Source organism: Callorhinus ursinus, unplaced genomic scaffold, assembly GCF_003265705.2.
Source record: "Callorhinus ursinus isolate GAN/ISIS: 27379988/994484 unplaced genomic scaffold, GSC_fseal_2.0 scaffold9, whole genome shotgun sequence".
NCBI lineage: Eukaryota > Metazoa > Chordata > Mammalia > Carnivora > Otariidae > Callorhinus > Callorhinus ursinus.
The window spans coordinates 22772176-22796693 of record NW_027397071.1 but is presented as its reverse complement, the minus strand read 5'-3'; the positions used below and the strand labels follow the sequence as shown (position 1 = coordinate 22796693).

General features: G+C 47.6%; 1 protein-coding gene across 7 annotated transcripts in view; it reads right to left on the bottom strand.

The window, feature by feature from the left end:
- The window catches only part of ABCA4 (ATP binding cassette subfamily A member 4), a 132285-nt gene that overhangs the window by 7753 nt on the left and 100014 nt on the right, over positions 1-24518 (bottom strand). For all 7 annotated transcript variants that reach the window (XM_025872229.2, XM_073896279.1, XM_073896282.1 and 4 more), the window contains 16 exons: positions 23755-23860; positions 23569-23643; positions 23169-23338; positions 21318-21495; positions 17998-18113; positions 16886-17033; positions 13359-13482; positions 12867-12996; positions 10470-10590; positions 9960-10022; positions 8659-8765; positions 6113-6254; positions 3185-3319; positions 2291-2394; positions 2113-2205; positions 69-318 (listed from right to left, as the gene is read on the bottom strand). In XM_025872229.2, coding sequence (XP_025728014.2) covers positions 69-318; positions 2113-2205; positions 2291-2394; positions 3185-3319; positions 6113-6254; positions 8659-8765; positions 9960-10022; positions 10470-10590; positions 12867-12996; positions 13359-13482; positions 16886-17033; positions 17998-18113; positions 21318-21495; positions 23169-23338; positions 23569-23643; positions 23755-23860 — 2062 coding nt within the window. The remainder of the gene's footprint in view (positions 1-68; positions 319-2112; positions 2206-2290; positions 2395-3184; positions 3320-6112; positions 6255-8658; positions 8766-9959; positions 10023-10469; positions 10591-12866; positions 12997-13358; positions 13483-16885; positions 17034-17997; positions 18114-21317; positions 21496-23168; positions 23339-23568; positions 23644-23754; positions 23861-24518) is intronic.

The following is a 24518-nucleotide window of genomic DNA, read 5'->3' as shown; positions in this document are numbered from 1 at the left end:
TCTCATGTGGCTTCCAGCCCAGTATGCACACAGCCCCCCTCCGCACATGCGCCCATCAGGCAACCTGCCTGGTCCAGCGTGGTCTGCGTGACGGAGTACTCCTCGATGAGCAGGCTGTCCTTGTGGGAGATGAGCAGCTGGAAGATGCGGGCCAGGGAGGAGGAGGAGACCTGGAACTGGAGCATGTTGTAGTGTCTCTCCCTCTGCACGCTGCCCGGGAAGTTCCCCTGGAAGAACTGCTCCACCAGATTCAGGTCAGGAAGCAAGTCTTCCTTTGGGGATTTGATTTTCATCGTGACAATGTAGCCATCTCCAAACCTAGGCGACACACAGGGTAGCACGGCATGGGCCTATTAGTAGCTGGGTCTGAGGCAATTCGGAAATAAGGAATAGATTTGCCAAAAATATTGGGTATGAAAGGCTCATACTATAGACCCTGTGTGCATGTTTAAAACTAGTAGGAAAAAACCCATGACAGTTCCTGGAAAAAACAGTTTGATACTAAGTTTGTAGAGGTCCAAATGTCTGTGTGGTGAAGTGAGTCACCAGACCTGTGTCACAGCTTCCTCAGTCCAACTCCTGGAGGAAGGGATGCTCCCTGCTCCTTTCCCTCCCATTTACCTGCTGAAGTCAAAGGTGGTTTTAGCCCCTTGTGGAGATCACAACCTGCCCACGAAGGCCTCTGGAACTAGTGTTTACTCAGTAATGGAAAGCTGCCTCCTCCTTCAAAGGGATCCCCAGGAGGGCACTAAGACTTGGGAAGGCAGCACTTCCCTATGGAAACTTCCAGAACAAATGGGAGCTGCTAGGGTCGGGACCATCAGCGTTTCCCTCTTCCCCTCACCAGGTCACCCACAGGTGGATACAGAATGGTCCACTAAGGAGTGTGTGCATGAACAGCTGGCTTCCTTATATGCTTATGTCAGGGTATACTGTGTCAGTTAGAATTTATTTCAAGGCTCCCTCCATGACCAACAACCAAGGGTTGTTCCCCTCTACAATAAAATACCTTTCCTTTCAGCTCTGGAAAACTGACTGTCCCTCCACATGGCAGATATTCCCCTCTTACCTGCTCTACCATGAGGATACTGATGAGAGGGAAAGCAGTAGGGAATCCACACATGTCTCCTGCAGTTGGACCCAGGAAGCTAGAACATGGCTCTGGTGACCTCATATGCTCAGCTGACGTCCCCCCTAGATATCTGTCCAGCATCCAAGCTGTAGTTGCTCAAGAAATCACAGGTCAAATAACCCAAATGCAGCTAATCTACTAGACCTTCCTCTCAGTCACTCATCTGCCCTGATGCATATGAAGGATGATGTGTCTTGGGCAACAGTCTCATGGGTACAAGACGACTAAGCATTTCAGCCTAGATAAGGTTATGTACTGTTCCTCTTACCAACTAGCACAGTGACTTTATATTCTGGGCTCATAAAAAGTGTTTGTTAAATAAATGAGTAATAACTACAAATCTACCCTTCCTAGTTCATAGAGCATATCAGAATGCAAGGAAGCACGGCATTATTATAATAATCTCACTTTAACTGATTAATTTTGGCTTTGGCACACAAAATATTATTAATAATGCATTATTGACAGCAGTTTACAATTTATGGGGCCAGGGTAATTCTACTGAAGATTACTTAGCATTGTTGGTTTGTCATATACTACATGGTCACTTCTCAAACTCAAAAGCATAAAACATGTCTGAAAAGAAAACTGATCCTCAGGCTATTTGATCTCCTAACCATCCCTATGTTGGTCATGGGCTCCTATTAGGTCATTGGTGCTGGATCTGTTGGGATAAGTGGGGGGATAATGAGACAGTGGTAGTGACCCTCCCTCATCTCAGCCAGGCTCTGCATATGCCCCAATCAGAACCCCACCTGGAGACTCAGGGAACCCTCAACCACAGGCAATTAGCCCAATATAGAGAAGTTGCTTTCAGCACAGCAGCTTTCTCTGTCTGCCGCTGTGGAGCAAGGCCCAGACCACATGCCTCTGCCAGTGGGGTAAGGGCAGCAGGACCCTCCCAAGTGTCAGTAGAGAGCACGGGGCCTAGTTGACACCACCAAGGAAGGTAACAAAGTCAACCCCCAGCCTATCCTTACTTGTACTTGAGGTGCTGAATGGTGCCCAGACACTGAAAGGTGCCCTTTACCATGATGGCCAGTCGGGTACACAGAGCTTCACATTCTTCCATGCTGTGGGATAGGAGAGAGGAAGTAAGGAGGGGCGAGGGCTCCTGTCTGCCCACCTCTTCCACCCCAGCCCCTGGGAATCTCTTGCCTGTGGGATGTGAGGACCACAGCTCTCCCTTCCCTGATGATGCTCACAATGGTGTTCCATAACATGCGGCGTGCCTGAGGGTCCATGCCTGTGGTGGGCTCATCCTGTGGGGAGGCAGAGAGGGCAGGGAACTGGGCTTGGAGCCAGCCTCTCCTGGTTACTGCACCCTCCTTGGCTGACTCCCTCTGAGCAGCTCTGCTCTCTGGCAGACAATATACAAAGTGCTCCCCCCTCCCCAAAGTGAGTAAGACTTAAGGAACCCAGGCTTCGGGTAGGGAAGGCAGGGGGTCAACCAGGACAGTAAAGAGACATTATGCATCTCCATTGACCCATTTCAGCCCATCAATGGGTTAAGGTTGATTAAGGCAATGGCAGAATTGTCTTGAATATAAAAAACCCAACAAACTTACACATAATTTGCAAGGAAGGAGACAGATAGCCCAGGTGACTTGTATGAGTCACCTCCCAGCCCTGCGACCCCTGCCCTCATAAACCCCTGACTGCATGAGCACAAGGGCCTTGGGTCTGGTGCAGCTCCAGGGAGAATCTCATGAGCCTCTGATCCAGGCCAGTGTTCCTGCCCACTTTGCAGCCCGAGCAGACTTCCTCCAGCAGTAATTTCTGACCAGAGGGGCTGAACTTCCCTGCTATGAGCCTGTGGGCCCATAACAGATTTCCCAGGGGCTCAGAGTGAGAATATGTTGTGACTCCAGTTTCCCCCAAGAGTTGTGAACCAAACACTGGGTTGATTTGCTCAAAGCAAGCAGTACAGGAAACAGTCTAGACAAAAACAGATGGCTGCATTTTCTAAATCCGCTGGCCCAACCACAGAGATGCAGCTCTTGGTTCAGGCCCTCGGGCCCCTCTGTCCCCACACGTCCCGGTAACCCTCACCAGCAGCACCAGAGGTGGGCAGCCCATCAGGGCGATGGCCGTAGAGAGTTTCCGCTTGTTGCCTCCACTGTAGGTGCCAACCAGGCGGTCTGCATAGGGAGACAGGCCCAGGCTCTGAATACTCCAGTTTGCCACCTAGGGAAGAGGAAGAAAACCCACTGTGAAAAGACAAACAAGCTAACTTCCACCAATTCGAAGTCTTAGGCTCCCAGATCTCACACCATCAGGATGACAGATACAGCTAGGCTGACACAAGGTCACCTACTGGCTCGGGGGTGGTTCATGGGCTTCAGGGGCCAGACATCCCCTTTCCATACTGTGCCTTACATTGCAGTGTGGCTTGGTGCGGCCCCTGGAGAAATGACCCTCAGCCTTATGAAGGGCAAGGCAGTGCTTCTCACGTAGGTTCCCAGACTATGGGTAAGAGTGGAAGAGTCCCAGGGTCTGATGGTGGGTGTCAGACCTGTTGCTTCCACCCCGCAACAGGGTCACACTTGAAGTCTGTTCGCATCTAATATACACATATCGAGCCACTGCTATGAGTCAGACACTGTACTAGGCACTGGAGAATAATGGTGAACGTAGCCATTGCTGTCGTACTCACAGATGGAGTGGGGGATGACACACAATTGAACTAAACAGAATAATGACAGATTGTAAAATTGCTTTGAGGAAAATCAACAGAAATTATGACAAAGAACTCTGTGTGTGTGTGTGTGTGTGTGTGTGTGTGTGTGTGTGTGTGTGTGTGTGAGTGTGTGAATGTGCACAGGAAGAAAACTAGAGAAGTCTTTGGAGACAAGCCCACCATGTTTCTACCTTCTGTACTTATTGTACCTCTGCCTGGAATGTTCTTCCCCTAGATATCCCCATGGCTCACTCTGTCAGCTCCTTCAGGTCTTCACTCAGAGGTCACTTCCTCTGTGATGTTGGCCCTGTGCCACCCTACCTAAAAATTCTTCCCTACTTTACTTTTCCCCTACCAACTTTTCACTTTTAAAAGTATATTTTACTTACTTATCTATTTATTATCTGTTCTTCCCACTAGAATGTAAGCTTCACTTTTAACTTCTTATTTGGAATAGTTTCCAACTTACAGAAATGTTTAAAAATAAGAATAATAGAAAAACATTCATAAACACTTCACTCTTTTTCTCTCTCCCTTTCTTATGTTGGGCGTGTGTGCACATGCACATACATATGCACACACATATTTTTTCAGAGCCATTTAAGGTATGTATCATGGCCCTTTACTCCTAAATACTTTAGTGTCTACTTCCTAAGAAGAGGAATACTCTTACATAACCACAGTACAGTTATCAGTGTCAGTAAGTTTAACATTATTCTGATACTTTCATCTGATCTACCTTTCATAGTCTAGTTTTGCCAACTGGCCCAATGATGTCCTTCATGGCATTATTTTCTATCCAGTACAGGATGCAGTCTAGTGTCCATTACTCAGTCACCGTTGTCTACTTAGCTCCTGTGATCAGGAACATTTCCATAGCCTTTCTTTGTCTTTTGTGACTTTGATACTTTTGAAGAGTACAGCCCCGGTATTTTTTTTTTTTTAACAGAACGTTCATTTAGAGTTTGTTTGATGTTTTCTCATGATAAGATTCAGGTTACATGTTCTCAATCAGAATATTATGTATTGTTGTGTCCTTCTCAGGGTATCACCTCTAGGGGCAGGACATGTCCAGGCGCCCCTCATATGCGATGTTAATTCTGATCACCCAATTAAGGTGTTGTCTCATTTCTTCATTGTGAAATTATGATACTTCCTCCTCACAACCAATAAGCAATCTGTGGCAGATACTTTTAAGCTATATAAATATCTTGCTTCTCATAAAAAAATTTCCCCTAGATTTAGCAACCATGGTTGATTCTTGTACAATCCAATCTTTACTATGATCACTATAAAATGATTTCCCAACTCTAGAATTCTTCCACCCTAATCAGTCGGCTCTCAGCATTTGAGTGTAGGCAAGAACCATCCCTTTTCTCTTATTTATCTATTTAACAGTATGGAGTTATGAATTCCTCTGTTGCCCCCCATGTTTTATAATTGATCAGGGTATTTATTATTTTGATGTTCAAACTATACCCCGTTTGGCTATAGGGAACCCCTTCAAGATGGCTCCTGTGTAGCTCTGACATGCCCCTTCCCCCCCTTTTTTAAGCACTTTACTTTCTGGCATAAAAAGATGTTTCAGGCTCGTTTTATACCTATACTGTCCCAGCACTGGAATTTGTCATTGCAATGGTGTTATAATAGCATTGTATGGTGACAGATGGTAGCTACACTTCCTGTGGGCACAGCACAATGCATGGAGTTGTCAAATCACTATTATACACCCGAAACTAATGTAACATTGTATGTCAACTATACTTCAACAGAAAATGGGGAAAAAAGTAGAATTCTGCATTTGCTCTTTTGCCGTTTGCTTTTTTTACTTAGTATCTTTAGGAAATAACTCCATATCAGTTCACAGAGATTTTCTGTGTATGTGTGTGTGCATAAGACTTTATTACGTGTATGTACCATAAATGATTCGACCAATCTCCTATGCCTGAATATTTAGGTAATTCCCAATGTTTTGTGACTACTAATGCAATGAATAACCTGTGCATATAGATTTTGCCCTGTGGGAGGTATATCCTTGGGGTAAATTCCCAGAAGTGGGATTGCTGAATCAAAGGGTAAATGCATACATTGTTTTGTTAGATAGGAAGCCAGGGATTTTCTTGTTTTGTTTACTGCAATCCCCCCAAATATAACAGTATTTGGCATATAGTAGACACTGAGAAAGCATCTGTTGAATGGACAGCACGTTCCAACTTTCCCATCTCTAAATAAATTCACTGTCATGAAATAGGCTTAGGGTTCACCAAACTCCTGAGTGGCTACAAGAAACTATTTTTTACCCTCTCAATTTCATCTGCCGGTACACCTCGCAGCCGGGCATAAAGGTAAAGATGTTCTCGCCCTGTGAGCATGTCATCGATTGCATCAAACTGAGGACAATAACCCATATTTTGATGGACGTCAGATATATTGGTTAAAATACTGCAAGAAGAAAAAGCGATTAGCAAGTTTTCTTCAAAGGGGGGGGGGATGACAACAGAGCTGGGGCTGGAGAGCTTCTGCCAATGGGATAAGCAAGATACCTCTTCTGCTTTACTTCAGAAATGTACATAACATTTATGAATCAAAGCAGGGGCCCTTTGGTTAGAAACTGATGAACTTCTGGAAATCTGAGCTTTGAATCCAATAGATCTTTCCAAGTTTCTCTGTCTAGGATAAACTGAATAGCTGTTACCCAAAGTCAGCTTTAGTTTTGGAGTAGATCACCTCATATGTGGTTTTAAAAACAAAGGGAAGATCAGACTTTAGAAAATGACCAGTGAGGGGTGCCTGGGTGGCTCATTCCGTTAAGCGTTCAACTTGTGATTTTGGCTCAGGTCATTTTCTCATGGGTCTTGAGATCAAGCCCTGCATTGGGTTCCTTGCTCAGTGGGGAGTCTGCTTGAGGTTCTCTCTCTCCCTTGCCCTCTGCCCCTCTCCCCATTCACTACACACACACTCTCTCTCTGAAATAAATCTTTAAAAGGAAAAAAAAAAAGAAAATGACCAGTGATTTCTGATCCCTTTCAGACATTTGGGACAGAATCAGAGAAGAGGCATACTCCCTAAAGGAAGTAAACTTCCCCATCTGGGCTTACTGGCAGAGATACAGTAAATGAAAGAGGAACCAGTTAGATCCCTATCCAGAGCAAGAGACTGGCAGGGAACAGTGAGGAAGTGAATTGAGTTCTATCAACTCCCTTTGACTGATAATTCTCCCCCACTAGAAAATACTTTGCCTTGATGAAAAAATAAACTGTCTAATCTGGTCTAATCTCTCCCTGCTCTCTCTGCTTCCCCTGTAGCTTAGGATCTATGAATAAAAGATGGATGCAACAGGATGGGACAGAGAGGCGCCATGCAGCCCCCCACTATAATAAAAAGTACTTCAGGTGCAGCTGGGCCAATTAAAACCACCCAGCGAGGCAAGGAGAGTACTTTGCCAAGTTCACGGGAGCTGCCCTACCAGAGGAACCCAATCCTGCATCTTAAAGCTACAGTTGTGTTCCAGTTTCCACTTCATCTAGCTCCCATCTTTTAGGTATCAGGCTGTGTCTTACTTGGACTGTCATCTGATGTCTTGTGGTAAATGCCATTATATCCTCCTGCCCGCTATCCCTTGGTCCCCCAAGACTCCTTTTGTTACCACTGTCAAGTTACTTGCTTGGTTGCAGGCTAAGCTGGATCTGCAGATGAGACAGACTCAGCCATGGTCTAGCTTCACTCCTGCTTGTTCCTTTGCTCTAGACCCAAAAGGGATGGCTGGGGAAGGCTGGGGAAAAAAATTCATCCTGGCTGAGCCATGTCCAGTGGGCCTTCAGCCATGAGGCTGAGGATGGCTCCCAGGTGAGGGAAGGAGGCCTAGGTCAGGCAGATGCTGAGCAGAAGTCAGCACTGTGCAACTCCATTTATAAACCAGGGCAGAGGGTTCCTCTGGGCACATCTGATGCCTATGAGCTCTGCTGCTCAGGGAGCAGCCTGGAAAGTGGCAAACAGCGTAGGTTTGTGTTCCTGATCCTGGGCCACAGAGGACCAGTCTGTTTCCTCACACCTTGTTAGAGAGTGCAGCAGGCACCCTTCAGAATCCAAGGACACATGCCAATTTTCCCTTTATAAATTCTCCTTGGCCTGGCAAAGCCAAGCATCAGCACGGAATAGCCAAATCAGACTAAAGCCCATGAAGGCTCTTAAACCAGTCCCCATCTAGAAACTCGATCCAGAGAAAGGGTGCTTCCCCACAGCAGTCCTTAACCTGGGACCCAGGGATCCTGCAGGATCATAAATGTGCTTCAGGCTTCAGTAAATTTCCTTAAACTCTTTGCAAAAATGTATGGAGGGAAATAATGGGGGATAATGGTGTGCGTGTGTGTGTATGTATTTTTAAAGACTTTATTTTTTTTTTAAGTAATCTCTATACCCAATGTGGGGCTTGAACCCACAACCCCAAGATCAAGAGTCACATGCTCTACCAGATGAGCCAGCCAGGTGCCCCAATAATGGTCTATTTTTATAGGAAGAAAGTACAAGCGTTCATCAGATATTTAAAGGAGTCTATAACCCCAAAAAGACTAAGAACCACTGACACAGTGCTTCCTAGAAGTTTCCAAGAATCCATGCTTACAGGGGCATGTCTTAACAATCACAATTCAATTAAATTTCCCAGAGAGTCTGTGTCTTGTACTTTTTAGACCATGCTTTCTGGGAGGCCTACTCTTCTGCACAGATCTTCCATGCTCTTAGGATCAACCTCAGTACAGGGTGTGATGCTCACTTTCCCTATGCTGGGATGGGAACATGGCCCAGGACCTGTGAGAGACACCCTGAGATGGGAGGAGAGGACACTCACCTCTTGCCTGCTACAGTGGCGTCGCCTGAGGTCACTGTGGTGTCCCCAGTAAGCATCCTGAATGTGGTTGTTTTGCCAGCTCCATTCACGCCCAGAAGACCAAAGCACTGAGGGAGAACACACAGGACTGGCCTCATCCTAGAGCCCAAGCAGCCCAAGGAGTGGGGACTGTGAGGCCCTAGGGCAAGTGTGTGGGTAGGTGGGAAACACTTTCGACCTGGGCTGCTGTGACGGAGGCCACTAGCCATGTGTGCTACAGGCTAGCAGAATTTGCTACCTCGAGATAAGCCACTTTGGCATAAGGATGATTTTGAGCTGAAGGCAATTAAGAAGCAGCAGATACAAAGCTCTCTGGGGGCGCCTGGGTGGCTCAGTTGGTTAAGCAACTGCCTTCAGCTCAGGTCATGATCCCAGGGCCCTGGGATCGGGTCCCGCAACCGGCTCCCTGCTCAGCGGGAAGCCTGCTTCTCCCTCTCCCTCTCCCCCTGCTTGTGTTCCCTCTCTGTCAAATAAATAAATAAAATCTTAAAAAAAAAAAAGAAATAAAAATTCTCTACCCTCCCCTGTTTGCCTAAAAGCAGGACATAAGTTTACAGGGTGTCCTCTCTTGCTCTCAGCCTGGAGACAGCACCAGAGGAATCTATAACAAACATTACTAACTAGCCTTTATCTACCATCAGTTTCTCCCATATTTGCCTTTTCTATAATTTGCCACCCCTACTGACTCAAGGTCCTTTTCCTTTGTCTTGTCACTTCTCTAAAAATGTATCATCCCTTTGCCAAGACGCTATATAAGCCCAAGTTCTAACCACCTCTCGTGTCATTTATCTCTGATCATTCCCTAATAAATGTCTGTCTGTTTTTCTCTTCTTAATCTGTCTTTCATCAGTCCGACTTACAGAGCTCTATGCAGAGAACCCAGGAGGGTAGAGGAAAGAGGATTTTCCTCCCTTATAGTGACTGCTGAGCATTTGAAATGCATCTGGTCTGAACTGACATATGTTATATGTATAATACATACCCTGGATTTTCAAAACTTAAAACAATAACAAAAAAAGAATGTAAAATATTGCACCAATGTTTTATATAAATTATGTATTGACACGACAGTATTTCAGATATATTAGGTAAAATAAATCATCAAAATTAATTTCACTTTTTTATTTTTTTTTTTTTTTTACTTTTTTCATGTGGCTGCTAGAAAATTTAAAATGACCTCTGTGGCTGCATGTGATTTCTCTGTGATAGCCCTGCTGTAGGCGGGGAGAAGCAGCATGCACAGGAGTCTGCAGGGCACCCACCTCTCCAGGGCGGACTCCGACACACAGCCTGTCCACTGCTGGGCTGGAGGTGCCCGAATAAATCTGCAAGATGCAGAGAAACTGGACTGAGAACCGAGAGGGAGTTAGAGCGGGAAGGGAAGAGAGAGCAAAGAGCAGAGGATAGGTTAGGTGAGAACTATTGACGCGAGGAGCTTACATATTGGCACGGGTGTTCAGAGGGGTGTTGTGAACCCCAGGAAATCTCGAAGCTGACCCACTGTGCCGAGATGGAAGGGAGAAGCGTGAGTGAGGCTCAGTGCAGGGGCTCACACTGAGGCCCTGCGCCAGTGCCCAAGATGAAAACTGGGGAGAATGCCCTGGAATTAGGTGTTCTTGGAAGGCAAGTTATAACACAGCAATGAACACCTCACATAAAAGTAGGAGAATGGATTGCTTGTGTAGGCATACTGCAAGGCAAGTTACGATGTTGTGACATCTGTGGATCCAACTGGCACCTCCAAACTAACTTGTCTACACCTAGTTGCTTACCTTGGTTAGTTCATTTAGGCTTAAGATATCAGTTTTATTTCTCCCATTAATAATTCTTTGTCTTTCTTCAGCCACATCGTCATCTTCATCTATGATGGGCTCCTTAGCAGCCTCGGCAATCCTAGAGGAAGGAAGGGGAGAGGACTGGGTTGGTGTGCAGTGTCTCTGGTTTCTAGTCCTGGCCTCCCCATGTATGACCTTGGGTCTGTCACTGAACCTCTTTAACCCTCACCTCCTTCAACCATATGGTGGGGAGGGGAAAAGAGTGTCTGCCTCATAGGACTGTGGAGAAGATCAACTCGGCACAGCATCTGGCACAGTCAGAACTCAAAACCTGGCAGCTGATGTCATTACTACACTTCATCTATGGTAAGCACTCAGTAAATGTCACCTGTCTCCCACTTATCTCTTGAACTAACTCCTCTCCCAACCATTTGATCAAGTCTTGGCCCCCAGCTCCTGCTGGTCTTCCCTGACTCACTCCCAGCCTCTACAGGCATTTCCAGGGCCTCAGTGTTCTCTTCCTCCTGTCCTGCCCAACAGAAGCCTCCCCATCCTTAAAGACACAGCGCCTTCTCTGAAACCCTCCTTGACCACCTTGGCCTACAATCTCACTGGCCACATCTAATTCATCTCAAAATCTTGTCTTGTCTACCATTTATCCAATCAACCTATTTTTCTCCATCTCCCAATGCCTCCATTTCTATTCAGGCCACCACTGACTCTTGCTTGGGTGCCAAAATGGCCTCGTGTCTGGTCTCTCTGCTTCTAAGTCTGGCAGATCATTCACCTGACTGATTAAAACACCCCAACAGCTCCCTGTGGCCTTCAGGCTTACACTTGAAGTCCTCACCAAGGTGAGGAGCATTTCAAGACTTGGCTCTGCCTCTACAGGCTCCTCTTTTGCCCCTCTCACCTTCCCCTTTCTGTGAACTCCCCACAGGTTAGCTTGTCCTCTACCAAAAGCACCCTTTCTTCTGCCCTTCCCTTCTTCTCTTTGCCTGGTTGCCTCTCAGCATGCACATGGTCGTGGGCTTCCTGAAGCCAGAGGTCCTGGAATGCTTCTCTGGTGCTGTTTCAGGCCTAATGCTGCAAGACTTGCTCAGTTGTCTGACACCAGAGTTTGAAGCTACTGAGTCTTCTCTTTTTTTTTTAAAGATTTTATTTATTTATTTGAGAGAGAGAGAATGAGAGATAAGAGAGCACGAGAGGGAAGAGGGTCAGAGGGAGAAGCAGACTCCGTGCTGAGCAGGGAACCCGATGTGGGACTTGATCCCGGGACTCCAGGATCATGACCTGAGCTGAAGGCAGTCGCTTAACCAACTGAGCCACCCAGGCACCCACTACTGAGTCTGTTTTGGTAAACAAGTCTGCCTCCTCCCTTCTACTCCAAGGTCTCTTCAAGATGTGGCCAAAGCTGTAGAAGGGGGCCTTTGAGGGCCAAGGGTCCCATGGACATCAGTTCCCCACACTGTCCCCCATAACTAACACCACTTCCTGGTCCATTTTATTCTAAGTGTGTTGGCACCCATTATCTCATTCAATCCTCACAGCCCTATAAGTAGGGAGGTCAATTTGTTTCTAGTAACTCGATTCCCTATGGGTTAAAACCGAAATCAAGTCCTCTGTATCTTTATTGACATGTAGCCTGACTCAGCCTGAGAGGATGAAAGGGTAAGAAACAAAGCACTGTCCAGGAAAGCACGTTCCAAGGGCCCAGTGATTTGCAGTTCAAGGCCCTGGGCTGAGACCTAGTGAAGGTCAGCCTGGATAGCAGAGGGACAGCCTTCTGGAAACCTGAGTGCCCATATCAGAAGGAGGCAAGTCCTGGGTCAAGAAGCCAGGGAAGAATGGCACAGCTGGGCTGGGTCACGGTAGGCAGTCACTGCCCCCCCTTTCCCCAGAGGGGCACAATCCCTGTCCCTCTCCCTTCACACTGCTCCTGGCTTCAGTTGCCTTGGATATCACCCCATATACTCCCTGTCCCCACTCTCATATCTCCAATTAGCAAAAGGGCCCACCTTGTCTATTTTCTTGTGAATGCCTAAATCTATTTCCCAGTACTTTGGATCTCCCTTAACTATCATCATTTGCAAGGCTATTATCCAACTTAAAATGAGTATCTGTTAATGACGTGAGAGGGATTAAATATTAGCGGCTGAAATTAAATACTGTATTTTAAATACTTTAAAGTTTAGACTCTTTACAAATTCCAACGTGCCTATTTTAATGTCTCTCCCCGTGTGTTATCCAGAACAAGCCAGGGTTTAAGGGTGTAAAAGCCATCATGGAGTGGGGCTAGGAAGGAGACAGAAGACTAGATGGATGTGAAGCCAAGTCCCTGGACAGATGTAAGGAGCTGCCCTTGGCACCCTTAGGGCAGTTGTCTGAACGTACCATCGGGTAAGGAAGAAGTGGTGCTGGATGAGGATAGTCAGGAGGAAGTACACCACCCCTTCTACGGCCATGGCAAACAGGTTCTTCCCAATCAGGTCCCACTGGAACGGATTTGCAGAGTGCTCCTCACCTGCGGACAGGAATGAAGTCCACTCAGCTGCCCCGGCTGCTCCCAGAGACCTAGTCACAACGTCTGGCCCAGCTAGACCAGGCCTTATGCGAAGGAGTAAGCGGGAGCTGAACCTAGGCCTCTCATCTCGGTTGCTTGAGTCAGAGTAGGGAAGTCGGAGTCTGCTCTTGACCCCTCCTGTGGCTCCTCAGCCACAGAGACAGAGGCAACTGATCCCTTCTGGGCAGAAGGACACTCCCATACCAACCAAGTGTTGCCCGGCTCCAGCCCAGGCTGCAGGTTGGGCATAGGAGCTCCCGAGGCAGCCCGCCCCCGCACAGATGGCCTGGGGCCATGTTCCACGGGTCTCAAAGGCCACCCACCGAACCGGGCATAGACATCCGTCACAGCCTGGCTCAGCGCCAGGTCAATGAGGCCCCGGCCCAGGCAGAAGTGGGGGAAGATAATGAGCAGCTTCCTCAGCATGGCGTTGAATCTGAGCAGCGGCTGAAACATAGAAAAGCAGGACAGTCAATTGTGGGGACTGAATCCACCTACCCCTCCTGAGCGGGGTAGGGCCTGGGTGCCCTCGTAGGGCAGGCCCAAGGGAAGGCCGGCAGACAGCGCGGGCCTAGCAACCAGGCTGGCCGCAGGAGGGATCTGTCACACAGATAGGGAGGTGCTGGAATATTCATAGGAGGCGTCACCAGCCAGGCAGCCTGCCCGGGGAGCTGTCATGGCAGACTCACCCGGGAATTACACACGAGCCCCCCTCCAAGGCATTTGTTCCTGGGAGATGCAGCAGCTGCTGGGGTCGTGGCCCAGGCTCGCTCTCCCTTCGTACAGCTGTGAACCCTGACTAGCTGTGAGGCTCTTTCCTCTGCTCTTAGCCCAGCTCATGCCACAGGGGAGAGGGGCCCCGCGTGTCTTCCAGCTCTGCTTCTCAGCTCCCAGAGGACAGCTAGGTGTGTGTGGGTGCTGCCAGTAGAAAAGAGGGCCGGGGACTCTCTGGTGTGTGTGTTGAGTTGGGGGGACTTGTTTTCAGAGGGTCAGACTGTGCTTGCTACTTTCGCCCAGCAATGTTGGGCGGAGAGAGTCTCCCCCAAGATGGCAGAGGGGATGCTGAGGGGCGAGTCTGACCAGGCCACTGCTGCCCACTAATCTGGCCCCTCCCTACCACAGACCTGGCTTCTTCCTGGCCTCCACACCTTTGCTCACATGACCTCCTCTCTCTCGCTCCACTCCCCATGGCCCCCCTCTCCCCTCCTCCCAGAACAGTGCTCTTTTGCCTCTAGGCCTTTGCACCCCCAGCTTCTATTAATTATTGCTCTTAGGAAAGAATGCTCTTTCCCCTTCTGTTCTCTAGAAGATTCCAGGCCTTCTTTAGAAAGCTAGCTGGAGGAGTGCCTGGGTGGCAAAATCCATTAAACATCCAACCCTTGGTTTTGGCTCAGGTTACAATGTCAGGATCATGAGATCGAGCCCCACTTTAGGCTCTATGCTCAGCGAGGAGTCTGCTGAGAGTCTCTCTCCCTCTCCCAAATAAATACATAAATAAATAAAATCTTAAAAAAAAAAAGCTAGCTTGAGAAAATCCCTTCTCTCAAAAGCCTTTTCAGATTTCCATGTAAAATACCTACTTCTCTTTCCTAGTACTTACAACATTGTCAGCCAGGGTTAATTACTTCTTACTTGCCTGCTGGCCCCACTAGTCAGTGTCCCTGGAGGATAAGGACTGGGTCCTAATTATTTTGGTGTCCTTTCTAAATACCTTCTTCAACGATTAGCTCATAGTAGGCACCTCATTATTTATTAAATGGGCTAATAAAATCCTACTTCTTCCAGGCCAGGCTTAATTAAATTTCCTCTGCCCAGATTCTCCTGAGCCCTGTAGCCCAGCAGCCCAGCTCTTTCGGCCCATTTGGATCTGCAGGGTTTTATCTGCCTCCTTCCCTTGTGGTTCTATCACACACTGTCTTGTGGAAGGTCAGGTACTGTAGTTCGTATCGGTTCCCAGCTTGGTGCACAGATCATTTCTTGACTGGAACAGGAGTTCCTGCAGGGTAGCATGAGCAGGTCACACGTGTTTACATCAGCACATCCACCACCTGGTGCTCACCCTGTTGATACCTCTTGATTTGGTAGGGAAAGCAGCTACCGGGGCCTGGGAGCCTCCTGAGGGATCCTGGGAATCTCTGTAGCATCTGCTTCTCTCCGGACTTGCATGAAAGCAAGCAGCAGGGGAAGGGGGTTTGCTCTGTAAATGTTGGCTAAACGAATGTAGCCCTCAGGAGGGAGTGTTCTGAGTTGCTTTGCGCTTCCTCTTTAATTTTTCTGAAGTAACGCAATCTCTTAAGACGTAGTGGGCTGGGCGCCTGGGTGGCTCAGTTGGTTAAGCGACTGCCTTCGGCTTGGGTCGTGATCCTGGAGTCCCGGGATCGAGTCCCATGTCGGGCTCCCTGCTCTGCGGGGAGTCTGCTTCTCCCTCTGACCCTCTTCCCTCTCGTGCTCTCTATCTCTCATTCTCTCTCTCAAATAAATAAATAAAATCTTTAAAAAAAAAAAGACGTAGTGGGCTGTGAGGACGTGACAAACAGCTCTGAAGAGGGGCATTTTCAGTCTGCCAGGAGGCTCTGCCATCAGCAGAGTCCGTGTTCTTTCTCATCCCTCTCTCTTCTGGGGTCCGACTGTGACATGGTACGTTTTTTACCAGTCATGGGACAAATGGGGTTTTGTGGCAGGAAGTGTGACAAGGCCTGGGGAAGCATCCGTCAGGAGGCCATGGGACTGGGGGCGAGTGCACATTTGCCTTAGGTCCTCTCAGCAGGGCCCCAAGGTGGGAGTGGGGACAGGGGCCACAGGACAGCAGTGCTGATGTGCTGGCGGGTGCCCACCCTCTGAACTCGAACACCTAGTGAGGGAGGAACAAGCTGGAGAGGCCACTGGGGACACGGGCGCTTGGTGAGCGTGCCAGTGCTTGAGGGCGCTCCGGGCCGCCACAGCCAGGCGCAGACACAGCTGGCTGCGCGTGGGAGTGGGGCACACGGACAGCCCTGAAGCCATCGCCAGTGTCTCGGGGCTTAGCCTGTCCAGCTCCTTCTGGGCAAGGAGATGTCTGGGGAGCGGGACAGGACAACGGCACTCCGTAGCTCAGAAAAGTGAGTCATTTAGCACCATACATTTCTAACCCTATCTTCAGAATGAAGTTTCATGTAGAATAGTAAATGTTACTCCGTCACAATATGGGTAAGAAAGTGGGAGAAAGAAAATGTATGCGTTTGCTTATTTGTTGCTAGAACACCTAAGAAACTGAAATGAAAGGCTGCCTCTGGAGAAGCAAAGCAGGTGACTCAGAGACAGGGGTAGGAAGGAGACTTCCTTGTATGCCTTTTTGCTGCTTTGAAATCACATCAATGCACTCACACATGTATGCGTGAATGTGTGTGTGTGTGTACAAAAACCTAACACGCAAAATCACCAAGGAAACTCTGAAGGAGTAAGAAAATCTAAAAACTTAGGATCATAAAAAGCCATTTATAGCTTGCAGAACAGGCTCAGAAAACCATGACACTCAGAGCACACAAATAAACTTAGAGTTAAATGAGCTTAAAGAAAACAAGGAAGGAAGGGAGGAGGTGGGGGGAGGGAGGGAAGGACAGCAGGAAGGAAGGAAGGGAGGAGAGAGGGAGCGTAGGAAGGGCGGAAGGAAGGAAGGGAGGAGGGAAAGTGTAGGGAAGGAGGCAGGTAGGCAGGCACAGAAGGAGGGGGAGAGGGAGGGAAGGAGGAAGCTACGTTCACATATGCATTACGACTGTCCAGCCACAGTACTTGCCCCTGGATCTGCTTGACCATCAAATACTCTCTCTAGTATTTAGTAATCAAACAAGGAAGCCACAAAAGTTATGCTCACCCGGTTATTCTCAAATAATTCCAAGATGAAGGTGATGGCACTGCTGTTGATGCCAATGAACAGATTAGCACAAGCCAAGGCCACGTAGGCTGTGCTGGGGACATCAAATAGGAAGGATGCTGGGTACATCATGGGAATGACTGCCCATCTGTGTGGAAATGACACAATGCAGTGGGACAGAGTTGCAGTCTTTGTACCACTAGATATAATGCATTCCCCACACACGAGGTGACGAGTCTGCACTGGCGAGAGTCCCAGGAGGACCAGAAAGCTGCTCCGTCCCTTAGTCTTTGTTCCTCGTCTTTGAAGGGAGATCATGATGCCTTCCCTGACCACCTCACAGGGTTTTGTGAGGAGCAAGTGAAATGGTGGCTGTGAATGTGACTTTTACAAGGCAGAGGGGCCAGCTCTGTAGTGGTAGTGCTTCCCACTCTAGTCTAGATCAGCAAAGCCCAGCTGAGATCCCAGGAGGCTCATCTTTACAGTTGACTTGAGTTGGTATGTCGTAGTTATGCTGGCTCCTGAATTCTCTATTTTCAAGAGAGATGCTCCGGCAGGGCTTCACTGGCCCTCGCAGTTAGGACCAGGTGTCATTATCTGCATTTTACAGAGGAGGAAACTGAGGCCCAGATGGGGTAATAACTTGTCCACAGGTACATACACAGTGAGGGGTAGGCCTGGATGTAAAGTTGCACGCCTTGCTCTAGAATTCTACAGGATTTAATCCCTGTGTCATCCTCTGACCCTGGCTCAGGGGCAGCCTTTCAGCTGCAGTCTTCTGTGTGCAAATAACTCTCGGCCAGTCTAGCTGGAGACACCAAGATGGACAGGTTGGCTACAGATGAATCAGAATCAGAGCTGGGTGAGGGACAGGAGAGTGACGGACTCCCAGACCCTGGTCAGGCCCCAGTTTGAGTGGAAGAAGATTCATCTGAGCCTCAGGAACTGCTCTGTGTGTGGAGTCCGAAACAGATTCCTGGTTGGTAGCTGCACACCCTGCCGGGGGCTGGAAGCTAACCTGGCTGCCGGAAACCCTGGTTTTCTGTCAGAAGAGCACAACCCTCCCGTGGCTTCCCTTTTGTTGGCATTAGCTAATGGCCCAAACAACTCACCCATATAGCATGAGCAGTGCAACAAGGGCAGGAAGATTTTCTGGAGAAGTGTAGGCTTTCTTCTGGAACCCGATGAAGATTCCCACCACTAGTGCTGCGCTCACAGCATAATTCATCTTGAAGAGAGAAGAGGAGAATGAGGCACTTAACTTCTCAGGACCTCTATCTCCTGTTCCGTAAAACGAGGGCTGGGCCAGGCTCCTCCAGCAGTGGTCTGGGGTTCTGATTCTATTTGTCTAAATAGTTCTTGGTCAGCAAACATACTTTAAGTTGTCCCTAGTCCTCCTACCACTCCCCACTCCCACCTCCCAGTGCAGGGAACCTTCAGTCTCTATCTTTTGAGAGAATGAATTATAAAAATCCACCTGATCTTTCATTTTCTCTTTCTAATTGGTCACGAAGTCCTACTGATTCTACTTTCTAAGCATGTCTCCTGAATTCAGAAAAACTCAAAATATTTAGTCCTTGGCCTCATGAAGCTCAAATAGATGATACCCTTTTATCGCTTTATCCCTTTCCTCTCTTCCTACACAATTCAGTCCTAAAGCCATTAGGACAGATAGGGAGAAGTGGGCAGCCACAGTGGGGTTTCAGGAGGTGTCACAGTGGTCCCAAGCAGGATGAGAACCCGAGAAGGGTGAGGAGGACATCCCACAGAGGGTGGGCTGGTGTGGGGTGTAGGAGGGTATCCTTATAGGGGGTCGATCTGTTTGGGGCTATCAGAGCTGGAACAGAATGAGGAGGACTTCCAAATGTGGGGCAGCTGGAGCAGGGAGAGAAGGGTGCCACACGAGGGAGAGGATGGTGGCAGCGATGGGAAACTAATTACATACAGGGGTACTGCTCAGGTGGGTACATGAGTCAGGGATAAGAGAAGCCAGTTTCTCACTCTTGGAGAAGAGTCACAAATATGGAAAGACAGAAAGCCTGGAAGTTTGATAACAAATAGGATATTTACATAGCTTCAAAGTACCTCTCCTCCAATTCTTATTAATTACAAAGGGGCAAAGAGTAACTTTACAGTGGAGGAGCTCAGCAGACACCACCTAAATCAAGTGACCAAAGTGACCATCATCAGTAACAGAACAAACTGAAATCAGAAGCTACCTGGTCAGATGCAGCAGAGTATGCTTTCATGATACCACTGCTGTAACCTGGATCCGATCATGAGAAAACATTGGGCAAACTCAAACTGAAGGACATTCTGCAAAATAACTGGCCTGTGATCTTCACAAGTGTCACAACCCAAGTGTCAAGGTTGTGCATGTTGAGAAAAGACTAGGAACCATTCTAGGCTAAAGGAGACTGGAGAGAACAACTAAATGCAATGACTCTGAGCGAGATCCTTTTCTATAAAAGACATTATTGGGGAAATGGGTGAAATTTGAGTGGGGTCTGAGGAAAAGATGGAGGTGACGCATAGTGCTAGTGTCCTGGTGTTGACAGTTACGCTGTGATTATATGGGGTGTGTCCTCACTCATAGGAGGTAGACACTGGAGGTGCTTGTGTGTGTGTGCGTGTGTGTGTGTGTATGTGTGCGAAGGGCATCTTGTTGGGAGGTTACCCTCCAATGGCCCAGAAAAAAAGTTTTGAACCATATTTATAACAATTTTGTGACTGTTTCAAAATTTAAAAGAAAACCAGATGACATACAAAAAATAAGAACTTAAAACATCCTATCTGTGCTGAGTGGATGATATAAACAATAAGTATTTGTTCACATTGAACAATGACCCTCAGGCATATATGTTATCTTTTTGCTGCTGGCTAATGAGGGTGCTAAGCAACAACGTTACAGATCCTAGAGTTCAGATTCAGAGCCTCAGAAGCCTGCTAGCGTCCTATTCACTGTCTTCTAACTCTTCACTGGTCTGCCAAGTGTCTACTTTGCTAGTATCACCTCCAATCCAGACACTGACTCTAGCCTTCTATCCACATATTTCTCCTTAGGCTCAGAGATCTCTGTAGCTAGGCACATGCATGTGTCAGCCCAAAGTGTAAATTCTATAATCTTCGTCTTTTAAAAAAAAAAGTAGAATGCAAAACCCAGCACTTTAATAGCTTTTCAGTGCAGGTGAGCCTTGCCCCTTTCATGCTTAAAGGCAGGGCAGTATGGGTAGCTACAGATGATGTTCTTGTCCAGAGTGAGGTGTGAAGGTTCTGACTCCTCCCCATGTGTTTGTAAGTGTTTTCTCAGGTAGACAGGATAGAGATGAAAGAATTTAGTTGCTACTGATGATTTCTGGTTTTGTATTGTTCAGTGATGACAGCGTTTAGGGAGCTAAGATAAAAGAAACCATGTCCTTATAAACCCTAATATTTGTCATCATTATTCAAAACCACTGTGAAAAAGGTTGTTTGTATTGGTCTCCATCATGATATATCTTACCATAACATGCAATGGAGACTCATGTTAGTCTTAGAATGTTGGGATAAAACAAAGGATCTTATTAGCCACAGTGTCCAGAAAACCCTGGAGTTGGTGTCATAATGATCACTGCTACATTACAGTTAGGGCTTTGCTGCCAATTTATTTTGACCCTGCAGCCTATCATAAAGTAACCCATCCTGACTCCTTTCTGCCCCCCAACAATCCTGGTTGTGAGAGAGGTGGCAATCTGCTGCTGACTTGATAAATAATTTTTTCTTTCTATTCCCTAAAGTGGTGGCTAATCTGATTTAGTAGAGGTCTGGTTACTTTGGGAAAGCAAAGTAAGACCACTGGGTAGGGTTGCCACGTTTTGCCAATAAAAATATAGGATGCTCATTTAAATTTGAGTTTCAGATAAACAACCGATACATTTTCTTAGTATAAGTATGTCTCATGCAATACTTAGCGGTGGGATATACTTATACTAAAATCATTAATTGTTTTATCTGAAATTTAGATTTAACTGATGTCCTATATTTATTTGGTGACTCTACCACAGGAGAAGTTCCAACCTTCCCCCTTTAGGGGTGGATCAGGATGTAAGAAGAGAATGTAGGATGAAGGACCTCTTGATATTACCTCTTCAGCTCCAGATTATTCCCAGGAAAGCCAGCCTCATGCCTGTGGTACAGGGATTACTCAGTGGGTCAGAAGGCCCCTTGGTGCAGGGCACACAGAGCCCCAACTCAGCAGTTGTTAAGCTGAGTCCCACATCCTTCACCAGCTTGGGGCTTCTAATTCTGTGCTTTTCCAAGAAACAGTGAACACACGAGGCCCTCAGCATAGCACCTGCCAACAGCCCATCCCACCATGTCCCCTCAGTCAGAGCAAACACCTGCCCACTGTAGGCCCATGGAGGCAAGGGAGGTGCCATGACCTGACACTTACAATGTCCCAGAGGAAGTTGGTCAGCCAGTAGGTGGTGGGGCTCACTCCACTGACAAACTGGAGGTGCTTGGCTTTGTTTACCCTCTCCTGGATCAAATAAAGGACAAAGCTGGCTGGGACGAAGGACATGGCGAAAATCACACAGATGGCAACCAAAGCATCCACCGAAGTGGTCAGCCTGCAGCAGGAGGAGAGACACAGTGAGAGAGAGGTGAAGAAGGAGAAGCAGAAGCAGGAGAAGGACAGAGTCAGGCTCTGGGAAGGCCTCATCCAACTCCAGGTGATGGCCTCCAGAATCCCCTGGAAGCTTGTTGTTTCACTCAGTTGTGCTAGTCAAACTGGGTTCAGGTTAAGTGGATATCTGTGGGTTTCCTGTTCCATGTTACTACCGAATACTAATATTAATGTTAATATCAAACATTTTCCATGTTAATATAATAATCTAAACAAATTTTATTACCTTTCCCAATTAATTTGTTGGTGTATAGAAATGGATCCTTATATTAATCTTACATACTACAATCCTATTAGTTCTCATAATTTGTCTATAGATAACTCTTGGATTTTCTATGTAGACAGCGATATGGTCTGCGAGAACTAGTTAAATAATGGTTTCAAGAAACCTATCACAACATGGGGAAATATTCATAATGTAAATTTAAGTGAAAAGAGAACAGGCTGGTTATACAGGAGCTTGGCTCTCTTCACCCTTTCCTTGATCTCTGAAAAAGCATGTGGCTAAGGCAGCAGGTGTGGGCTGAGTCCCACCTAAGTTTCACATACGAGCACGGCCCTGGCGTGGGATAGTGCCTGCACAGAGAATGGAGCACTTCCTACTAATTCCCACAAGGGACCACGTGTGCCAGGCACTGCTCTGATGAAACTACAAAGGGCATGATCCACACACACAGGAAGAAGAGAATAAATAATTGGAAGGAAACCCACAAAAATGTTTAGAGGCAAGACCCTAAACTGTGTAGGGTTGTAGAAAATAAGTTTTAAAAACTCTGTTCTATACACTTTATTTAATGATCATATACTATTTTATATACTACTTTTATAACCACAGAAGATTCCTATTTCTTATTTCAGATTCAAGAGGCTTGGCAGGAGATGGAGAAACCTGGGCCAAGAGAGAACTGGCATAGGACAGACGATTCTTCCTCAGTTGAGGGCCTCAGAGGGTGTCCAAAGGGAGGCCCCAGGGGGCTGGGGCCCAAGTTTTAGCCAATGACACTTCGCACGTTCGGGGCGAGTGTTCAGGGCACTGAATACACTGGGATAGGAACACGAGGACCCTCACAGTCTCCCAGAAGAAGTCGGCACTCACGAAGCCATTGCCACCGAATATAGGCCTCGAATGGCGCACACATACTACAAATTGCACGGGATTGATGTCTTTTACTGCCTGAAGCTGTGCAGTAAGAGCTTAAGCTTGAAGAAGGCAAGGGTCTGTCGACATCTTGAAAGCCTGGCCATCTGAGGGAAATTACCGGAATCTAAGATGATTACTCCCAGGGAGATGAAAGATTGGCTCAGCTTTCCCAGTTCCCGGCAGTCACTTTGCAAACTGGTAAGGAGAATATTTGTGTAAGCTCCAGGAACAACTCGTTATCAAGAGCCAAAAGGGAAGAGAACCAAATCTATGCTTACTTTCCAAATAAATATGAAGAGAAAGAATGGCCAAGCCATTTGGTACACAAGGCATTTGAACGTCTCATGTTCCTGTGTGCCTAAGAACCTTGCCATCCAGCCCAGCAGCTCATGTTCATGAGAATCCTCTCGGGGTGTCCCAAGAGTGGAGAGGGCGACTGGTGAGCTGGGAGGCTGGGGGCCACGGCGGCCGCTTACACTGTGATCTCTGAGAGCTGCTCCTTGGTCAGGTTCAGGGGGTGGCTGGTGACAGTGATGCCGTACTCCTCGGGGTTCTTGTCCTTGTGCAGGCCAGCCCGTAAGATGGCATTGTGGGCCACGTTGAGAAAGCTCACCAGCGCATGCCGGCCTTTGTTGTTAAACCACACCTACAGGGCAGGGATGGCTTGGTTAGGCTGTGCTACAGCTGTTTTAAGAAAAAATGAGCTGCAGGAGAAAGAATGTGAGGAGGAGGAGGAAGGGTTTGGCAGCTGGAAGACATTCCAGGCTAGATTTCAACAGGAGGAGGGATGGAATGTAATTAAGCTGGGGAAAAAAAACTAAAGCAACTAGCTCACGTGAGTTTTTAGCTCTAGGGCAGATGAGGCAGGACCAGTACCTTAACATTGTCTTCAGTTTCTAGATGTTTAAGGAAAGCAGGCATTTCCTTAGAGGCCTCTCTGGTGATAGGGCCCTAGAAAACAGCACAGGGTTTTTTTCCCCCACTTAGCACTCATGATTATTTCTGTTTCATGATAACCAGCACATCAGACGTTCCACCCAAATCTCCAGGCTGTTTACATACCCCGCTCACATTCATCATCTGGCCAAGATGGCTTAAAAATTCAACAAGTGCTTCCCCAGTGATGGGAAGAACTGGGAGCTTTCCTCCAATGGAAATTCCTCCGTACCTGACAAGGGAACAAGAAGTCCTCAAGTCAGGGCCACAAACCATGCTTGTTGTGCTTCACACCTGTCAATAGCTCTCTTGGTTTCTACAGGGAAATGTGTACTTTAGGGGCAATTGTCCGGACTAGTCAGCAACACGGCTCCACTTTACAAACCAACTATTAACGCTTCCTTGTTGCCACCAGGAAAAGTCCCGATCTTTACTGAGTTTGGTCTCTGCCCACCTCTCCAATGTCGCCCCTCCTCCTGCCTTCCCTCAAGTGGCATATTCCAGCCATGTCAGATCACTTCCAGAGCCCCCGCTGGTCCAGGCTGCTTTGGCGTCTCTGCTGAGGTGGGGCTGCTAGTTTCCCAGGAGTGCCTTTCCCTTTTTTGAGCATCTGGCCAACTCGGACTCATCTGTCATATGTCATCTTTGAGGTCTTCCCTGACTCTCCCTACACCCCAACCAAGGATTCCTTTCTGGTGCCACTCCTGTGCTTTGCAGATCCCCTGCCCTAACTCTGTTTCTGGCACCTTAACTGGGGTACTAACATCGGCTCTCCCCTGCTTGCACCCATCTTCCACACTGTGTGGCAGTCTCAAGCGATCATGCTCAAACACCAATCTAGGCCTGTCACTCTTGGGTGTAAAGCCCTTCAGTGGCAGGATAAATGCCAA